Source organism: Coffea arabica, chromosome 5e (assembly GCF_036785885.1).
Source record: "Coffea arabica cultivar ET-39 chromosome 5e, Coffea Arabica ET-39 HiFi, whole genome shotgun sequence".
NCBI lineage: Eukaryota > Viridiplantae > Streptophyta > Magnoliopsida > Gentianales > Rubiaceae > Coffea > Coffea arabica.
Window position 1 is genome coordinate 5,465,845 of NC_092318.1, and position 9,606 is coordinate 5,475,450.

A 9,606-nucleotide genomic window follows, 5' to 3' on the forward strand; every position below is an offset into this window, starting at 1 on the left:
TCTAATATTTTGATTGCAAAATTTTTAATTATTTGTTATTAATCATGTTTGACAATAGGTATGTAACTGAAAAGAATAATTTGGATCTTGTATTAAGTGAAAAATATAAAATGGTATGCTATTTTTTTGATGCTATATATGATTTGATAATTTGGATCTTATATTAAGTGCAAAATATAAAATGGCACACTATTTTTTGATGTTATATATGATTTGATCCCTAATAATAAACAGTAAATTTTACTATTTTTCTTTAATGTATTTGTTGGTATTAAATTAATTAAATAATTTAGTAAATGAGCGGCAATGATGGAATCATATTTTTCTCTCTCTTCTAATATCACTTTTTAATTATTGATTGGATCTAAATATTTTATGATAATTAATTTCAAGAGAAATTAGTGTAATTCTCGAAACCTGAAGGGAGGTTAGTAATATAGTCAGAAACTTCAAGGGTGGTTTCTAAAACAACACAAGAGCCTTTTTTTGGCCTTTTTGCGAAAAGTCAGTTGGGGTGCAAATACGAACGGATCGTGAAAGAACCCGAGATATCCGACATCTCAAAACGTTCACGTTTCTAAGCTCCATTCTCAAGACTGAGACGAGCTCAAATCGATTGGCGGCGGCCGTCGATCAATCACCGGAATTCCCAGCCCCAAAATCGACACCATTATGGTAACTATTCCAAGTGCCAATTCCCTCCCTCAGTTGCATAAAAAAGAAAAAAAGAACCCTTGATTTTCATGAGCTAATAAACCGTTAATTTTATTTTTATCTTTTTCATTTAATTTGATTGATTTCTTTTTACCCTTTGCCTAACATTTTATGATTAACTCTTGTTGATTGTGGATCTGAAACTTCAGTAATGTGTAATTATTTGAACCGATGGTTGCTTGAATTGTCATAAAATAATGCATTTTTATTGTTGTAATCAAAATCTGATTGATCTTTGCATCTGGAAATTTGTCTTATACTTATATGAATCAATTTCTGATTTTGGTTGGCTAAATTTAATTGGGATTTTTAATTTGTTTGGTTTAGTCTGCATATTGTTTTTATTTTTGCTATTGCTATTTTTGATTTCTTAGTTTCTGACGATGAAAGTTGAGTTTGAGTTTAATGTACCGATTATCTTGGCTTTTAACCCTTTCAGTTGCTATTTTATTATTTGGTCTGCTGATTTGTTTAAGAATTAACAATACTGTGGCTTGTTTATTCTCTCCATCTGAAAAATCCTTATAGCTGTATAATTTACCCCTTTGGATTGTGGACATTTATCTGATCGAAGCTTGCATTGATCATAGCTTCTCCTTTTCTAGATTCACTTTGTGCTTCTAATTAGCCGGCAAGGTAAAGTCAGGTTGACAAAGTGGTATTCACCTTATTCCCAGAAGGAAAGGACCAAGGTACTTCTTTTTAACTTATTTTAGTCTAGGGAAACTAAAATATCTTAAAAAAATAGGCGCCTTGTTTTCTGCCAATATTCACCTTTCTCTTTTTAGCTTTAATTGTTATCTGGAGTTGAGGTGAAGAATCTTGGCTGTTTTTCGTCATATGATTTTCTTTTTTTTTTTGGGGGGGGGGGTGTTAGGGGGAGGAGGGGAGATTGGATAATGAGCTCCAAGTTGGTAAAAAAGATTGTTATGGCAAAGGTGAATGAAAGATGTCTAAGCTTGTTGTGATATGAGACACTGCATATATATTAATAGTAGCCTTATATGCAAATCGCAGCTTGCGTATTGTAAGAATGCTATATGCATTTGGAAATCAACTGAAGAACTGTATTTGAGTTTGCATAAATTTTGTAGGTAATCCGAGAGCTCAGTGGCTTAATTCTCACTCGAGGCCCGAAGCTTTGCAACTTTGTGGAGTGGAGAGGTTACAAGGTTGTTTATAAAAGGTATTGTACAGTCGTCCATTTACTTTTAAGACTTTTAATTGGTGACCTCAATGCATATAGGTAGACTTTTTCTTGCGTTCTGTTGCCTCCTTCTCCTGTCTAATATATTTTACATAATTAACTTTTTTTGCTTTTGTTTTTTAAATTTGGCAGATATGCCAGCCTCTACTTCTGCATGTGCAGTGACCAGGACGACAATGAACTGGAGATCCTTGAAATTATTCACCATTTTGTTGAGATTCTAGATCGTTATTTTGGAAGTGTAAGCCTGCTGAACTTTAGAGTAGTCCATATAAATGGTCTAACTACATTTGAACCTGAGATTTGCCCAAACTACCATAACAGCTGCCATCTGGAAATTAATTTGTCCACTTTGACTCATGAGTGGACTGAAAAAAACACCTTCTAGTCTAGTCTCAAAGCATTTCATATTGTCTCGTATAAATTAATATTGATTTTCTGAAAACACTATTCACTGTTTAAATTAGCAATATTGGGTATTAGAAAATTGAAATTGAAATCCAAAATAAGAAGCAAAAAGAAAAAGCAATCATTTCTCTCCGTGACTAATAATTTTTTTGGTCCACCTTATGAACCCTGAATGGAGCACTCTGTCCAGACCATGAAAACCATTTATGGGACTCAAACCACCACACACACATATGCTTACCCGCCCCTCTTTCTCCCTCACCTTGTATGACCAGCAGCCACCACCCATGAACATTGATTTACTTAAATAAAACACAGGAATAGTGTCCATACAGTTGCCACTGATATGAGAGAGAGAGAGAGACCAGGACCGGGTATAGAGAAAGGATGTGTTATGATTGGGAAAAGCTGGGGTCTGGGCAATTGCTTCCTTAGCCTTTTTCTTTTCTTTTCTTGTTTTTTGTGTTCTCTTTCCGATTTTCTCATCAATTCTTTTCATTGGTAGTTGCCAGTCAATTTCCACAACTTGTCGACACCATTTTAGAACTGTTAGTATCTCTTTTACCAATGGGATGTTGTTGTAAGTTGGCTTGTTGTGAGCTTGGTTAAATGTTATTAACCATAGAGTAATGATTTTTATCACTTATAAGGCTGAAAAAGATTGATAGTGATTGTGAGTACTGATTTGTATTGATGTGGTGGTATCTTTCTTTTTGGATAGGTTTGTGAGCTTGATCTGATCTTCAATTTCCACAAGGTATGATATTGTTATTAGTAGCTCAAAACTGAGAGTGCTACATTTTTGTTAAATTCCTTAGACCCTTCTGAAAAGCTTTGAGATGCATCATTTACAAGAAAATAGTTACCATGCTATGAGGTTTGTTAAATTGTTGATATAGATGGAAGTACATACTTTTTGAAGTCTTCTTTGGGGATTATTCGGTGGTAGCAAAGGAAGGTTATAGTTTCATGGAACTAGTACCATCACTGAGGGCTAATGATTAGATCCACTTGGTGTTTATTTAACTTTTTACATGGGTACTTTTCAAATGGCTGAACGTTGTCCAAGGAGTTGATCCGCTACTAGCTTCGCTTAGAAGTTTCACCTTTGAAATCAGTTTAGTTGGACAAGGGAAGTCATATGACCTTTCTATATAAATTGCTGTTTTAGTTCCATATGTCATGGGTCTCTGCTTCAATTTGTTCTGATACATCTCTATCTACGTATTTTCATATACATTGTGTCATCTTATTATGTGAGGCTTCGATGTGGCAAGTGGACTGCTTTAGTTATTTGTGCGAGTCTTCCTATTTGCTGTCCATTTCATCTGCATAAAAGAGCACTCTCAATACAAGAGGCTTCTGCTCCTTCATCTTAGTTACTGAAGATCAAAATGTGCGATTTATTTTTTGCATTTGATGGTGTTTGGTGTTTAATTGAATTTTATTATGGTCCTTGTCCCTGAACTTGGGATTTATCCACCATGGAGGTTAGATGTCGATTTTGGTGTTATAAGGTTATTGGATAGGTCTGAAGAAACTCCGTGTTTTGGCCTTGAAATACTCTGAAGAACTTGTATTTAGTTGTCTGACTGTTTAGCGACCTGATGCTGACATCTATGTTGACTTTTCGAAACAAACTCAACTCCGCAAAATCCTGGTTAATGCCAGCAACTCCGTATGATTTGTGTGTTTCCGGAATTCATAATTTCCTATCAAACAACTGGCAGGCTTATTACATATTGGATGAACTTTTGATTGCTGGTGAACTTCAAGAATCTAGCAAGAAAACTGTAGCCCGTCTTATTGCTGCACAGGTATGGTACTTCAAAGTTTTTGGTTCATTATTTCCTTGGCAGGTCTAAGAGGAATTTCTAACTCACGATAACTTGCAGGATGCTTTAGTTGAGGCTGCCAAAGAGCAGGCAAGTTCTTTGAGTACTATTATAGCGCAGGCAACCAAATGAGAGGCTCATAGAATTTTGGTGTTTGAAACTTTTTAACATTTTGTTTTGTATGAACGCCTGTACCAAACATATAAATATATATATATTTTTTGTGTCGTTGGAAATCTTACATCATTTCTCATTCCATTGCAACTTTATGACGTTCTATTTGTAATTATCTGTTCTGTACAATGACTGATGATTTGTCCTTGTAGTTCAGGCTTTGGCAATTATGTTATGCCCGCTATAAGTTGATTTTAAGGCATGTTACTCGTGAGTAGTTTGATCATTCCAAGATTATTATGGTTACTAAGAGCTCGTCACTTTTAACTAGTGCACCCCTGCGGTGGTTTCCCTCTAACCCTTCGACAGTCTAGTTGGGTCTTCCGATGCCTTTAGAGTTGGATAATATAGGTATTAGGTAGAATACTGAGATATTGTCGTTTGTCAAGAAAAATTTATTAGGCCAATGTGAAAACTCTAGTGGTTCCCAGCCGCAATCATGATTACAGACAGCAGTTCATCTAGTCTAGCACGGGTAAAATAAACCAGGCCTTTAGCCTTGCCCTCAAGCCTATGCACCTAAAAATGTATCCCATCCTCTAGTGAAAGCAAACCCTTGGCTGCTCTTCATGTCACAGTAGAAGAATTCCCCTGACCTCACTGAGCTATCAAAGAAGACCAATTATATATGATCTTCACCAGCAATGTTCTCATTTTCCAGTAAATCACACAAAAGATGAAGAAATTGCATCAATGCATATTTCTTAGGGAAGGATAGACGGTTAAGTTTTCCAAAATCACTAATAGTTAGCTCATTTTGGAAATGTTTCTTATAGAGAAATATGCCTAACAATGATTTCCAACATCACTGGAAGTTACATCAATGCATATTTCTTAGGGATGATTAGACAGTTAAGTTTTCCAACATCACTAGTAGTTAGCTCATTTTGGAAATGTTTACCAACATCACTAGTAGTAGTTAATTAGATTTGGAATTTTGGCTCCTCCTTGGTGATGTTTGTCCATGGAGAGTTTCCATAGGAGTATCTACTATGAAGTTTAATGGCTGCGGTATCATGTGCAATTGGAGCTTCCATCTCACTTTTAAAGGGTCATGGGCATATAGCTGTGATCCCCAGTTTCCATTTCATTGAACAACTACTTCTTTGATCTCATGCTTGCAACATCAGCATTTAGCTTTTGGCACATATTTCGGATAACATAGCTAGTACTGTTTGAACCAGAAATTTCGTGATGGAGATTTTCTGTAGAAACAGAAATCTCATTTTGCTTATGGTAAATTTGAAAGGGAAACAAGTCATAAAAGGGTAGCCAAAAGAATTTCCACAAATGAGCATCCAACAAATTTGGGCGGATAAAAGAGACCGATGAAACGATTAAATTTTTTTTTTTGTTCAAGTACTAAAATGATCGACGAATTTGAAAGATGAAAAAGAAATCAAGATCAATGCCAACCAAGATCAAACTAAAATGCCAGTCTTGATCATGACTATACGAATGTACAGCCGTTAAGTAGCAAATTTCATAGGCATTTGATGAGCTTACTGAGAATAGTAGCATCAAGACAAATAGGTATAAACTATGAAGGCAAAATATCAGAGTTGGTATCAAAGCAAACCTTGCGTGGGGTCTGCGTGAGCCAGCGGGTTATGGTTCTAACTATATAAGGGAGTGCAAGAAACTAAATACTATGCAAGGCTAAGTCCCACGTTCGACGGGGGACACCTTTAAAACTTGCGAAACTAAGTGCCACGTCAGGCTCTATCCAGCGGGTTATGGTTCTAATTACACAAGGAAGTACAAGGAACTAAGTGCTGTATGGGGCTAAATGCCACGTTCGACGGGAGCCACTTCTAAAACCTGCAAGATTAAGTGTCACGTCGAGTGGGGATCACCTCTAGAGCCCGTACGGGCCACCTCTAGAATTCAAGCATGACCAAGTTGACAGTTTGAATTCTGACGGGATTTGCGAAAATGCAAAGTCCTAAAGGGGAGGAGAATGAAGTATCCCACATCAGTTTGAGCAAGAGGAAAGGAAAGGTTTAAAGGCTTAGGTCCAATGGCTACATAGTAATTTGGATTAACCATTTTAGGCCATTGGATTTCGATCCAAAAATTACTTGGATCAGTCCTTGGACTCGAGTCGTGACTATTGTTCAATTATCTTTGAAGTTGTCTCATCCAAATAGTCACTCCAACTCCACAAGAATTTCAGAAAAGAACTCAACAAAAAGTTTGTATTCATATTTCCTGAAGCTCAAAAAGACGTGCACATATTGATGGAGTTTCTAGTTCATGATACTCATACAATTAATGCCGATTCTAGATGCAAAACCCTAAAATTTAATACTCCTAAGATGATAATCTACATTTATAACTAGGTTTAGAACTAAAGTGGTCGATCGGACTTTTTTTTTTTAGTGTAAATAGGAGGTCTTGAATCCGGATCTCTTATTTATACCCCCTTCCCCCAACCCATCCCACCCCCCACATATAGTTTACTAACATTCATGACTTTGCTAAAGCTGAATATTCATTTAAGTGGCACTATAACATTGTTTTCTAATTCTAATACCATCTATCATAAATTTCATATCTTTTTATTATCTTTCATCTTGGATCCTTTCACTATTTTGTCATAATTTCCATCCTCATCTTTTCAATTATGGACAAATATCGCTTGATTTTTTGGGGAAGGAAAAAACATTTTCTTCATAAAAGGTGATATTTGGTGATATTCAATGCATCACTTCTTTGGAAATTGTTTCTTTCAGCCATTCTTGCTTACGTTCAAAGATCGAGCAGATGACCATCAAAACAATTCAATATGTCCCTTAACTTTTCTCTGATATTTAGCAATATTAAAACAGATAAAAGGTTTTGTGAAATTATAATTTTTGTTATTTAGTGGAGTGTTGATTTCAATATTTAGGTGAGTTGAAATATAATGGAGTATTTTGAGGTATATAAAAGGTGGCGGAGGAATATTAAACAAGATGCCAATCCATTGAAACTTTTTCTTAAAATTTTTTTCTAACAGAAGAGGAATGGAATTTAAAAAACAGGACGAGATCTATCGAAACTTATTATGGCAGAGTACGTAAATTAAGATCTACACTTAGTATGTGGATTTACATAATTTCCTCTTTTTGATCTTGCAACTACATAGTAGAATGCAGGCAGATAGGATAAAGAAAGTAACTCCAGTAGAGTATCTCCACAAAAACAAGATTCACATTTTGTCCCCATTTCCCATGCTACACCCCCAGGAGTTTCCTTAAAGGTGTAATACTAATAGGAAGATCATTCGTAATTCAACTTTAAATCCAACCTAAATCATACATGCCATATAAAGGGTTTTTCAGATTTCCAGAATGATTAAATTACAAAGATGGGGACTTAATACCTCACCTCAAAATGATTACATCCAATAACTTGAAAAGTAAAGCATTTAAGCCTTTTTAACCTAGCTAGACCATTTGCTAATGTAGTTGAATGATCATAGTAATTGGATCACAATGAAACACAACCTTCAATGGCAAGAAAATCAGGTAATTTGTTTGATTCCCTAAAAACATGTTTATATGAGAAATTCTCGCAATGAGTTTTCATATCTGGAGAACGTTACACAGCCTTCTTGTATACATGGATTAACTATTCACCGGCACTCTGGAACAAGTACTTCAGATACTCTAAAAAAATATTTCACGCAGAAAAATATAAAAATTTTCACATTTAATTATCGTTAAGTCCACTTCAAGCATTTCGTGTCTTTTTTCCCCCTAATAGGGGAAGGGTGGAATTTAAGAAGCGGGGAAGGGAAAGGGGGATTTGAGGACCTCTAATTTCTAGAATTTTGTGTCTTTGAATGTTAAATGCTTTAAAATCAATTGAAAACATTTAAAGAAAACTGTTAAAATGAAATCTTTGAAATGAACCTTCAGTGGTTTTTGCTTCATCTTTTGCATCCCAGAGACGAGTATTTTCCTGCTTAATTCAATCGTATGCTTTCCCACGTTGGCTGCTAGCTTTTATATCATTTATACGTACCTAGATCCTAAGAGTGTGAATATTTTTCTATTTTCACTTTTGCAGATTGAGGTTGACAACCATTCAGAAACTGTATGACATCAAGTCCTGTAATTTCGCGAAGTAAGAGTGCCAGCCCAGTTGTTTATGTAGCTGAATGAATTGCAGAGTAATTTAGCCAACGGAGCTGTTGGAGAAACCGATATCCTCAGTATTGCTTTAATTGTTTTTGGCTTTGCTTTAATTTCCTTTGCTTCCACTTTTCCCTCTGTAAATTTCAGTGAGGCTAAGCCATTTTTTCTTTTTTTAATGCATATCCATTTTGACGTTATGGTTTAATAGTTGGTAACAGCAGAGGTCATTGCATTATTACGTTTAATGTCCAGCAGGAAATCACAAAGGACAGAAGGTAGGCATATGATCCTGCTCTAATGATCACAAAGGACAGAAGGACAAAGGCATTCCTTAATTCCCAGCTCTAATGATCCTGCTCTTCTATGTGTGGAATTATGGGAAGAAATGAAATATGGTTCTGTATTTTCTCTTGCCTTTCCTTTCCAAACTTAGAGCTGCAGTCATCTCAACCAGATCGGTGATAAAGCTGAATAGTCAAGAACCAAAACGATCACAAGTTCTAGATATCAACAGAAACCTTTCAGGTAGAAGAAATCTTCACAAAGTGTGTTTTGTAATTAGATTATTTGGGATAATTTTTGAAAAAAAAATACTATAGCACTTTTTTACTATGAAATAGAAAGGGGTTGAAAAACATGTTGATAGTGTACGCAAATAAATTTTACCAAATAAGTAACCATCCAAATAAAATTAACTACCGGAAAAGGGATTAGGCAGTCACTGAAGAATTATCCTCAGAGAAAAGCAATTAAGCACTTCCGGCAAAAAGGCCAGCTTTCCATTGGGGCCTGGACGGCCATCTAAAAGACAACTAGAGAGAAATGCCACAGCATTAAAGGAAAAGGGTGTAATCTGAAATTTGAAAATTGTTAGTATTCAAGTAAATTCACTAAACCACCAGCTCTTGGGCTGGTGGCCACCACCAAGCCCTTAAGGCTTTGGTGGGGTGGTCCCACCAAATATGCCACTCTTGTAGCTTTGCTTCAAATCCAGACGGATGTGTAGTGCACCCGTCTGGTCTGGTGGTGATTCTGTCCCCATCGGTCTCCACAGGCTCAGTTGAGCCTCTCCCGTAGATAGAGTAGGAGTAAAAGTAGGAGTAGAGATGACAATCGAAAAAAAAAAGTAAATTCACTAAATTAC

The 9,606-nt window shown here is 35.9% G+C and overlaps 1 protein-coding gene across 1 annotated transcript; it reads left to right on the forward strand.

The window, feature by feature from the left end:
- The first annotated feature begins 511 nt into the window (after window positions 1-511).
- LOC113722754 (AP-1 complex subunit sigma-2) lies at window positions 512-4,405 on the forward strand. The gene is made up of 7 exons (XM_072048362.1): window positions 512-675; window positions 1,320-1,406; window positions 1,809-1,900; window positions 2,054-2,162; window positions 3,051-3,086; window positions 4,060-4,146; window positions 4,225-4,405. The coding sequence occupies exons 1-7, from the start codon at window positions 673-675 to the stop codon at window positions 4,294-4,296; spliced, it is 486 nt and encodes a 161-aa protein (XP_071904463.1). The 5' UTR covers window positions 512-672; the 3' UTR covers window positions 4,297-4,405.
- Window positions 4,406-9,606: the final 5,201 nt, after the last annotated feature.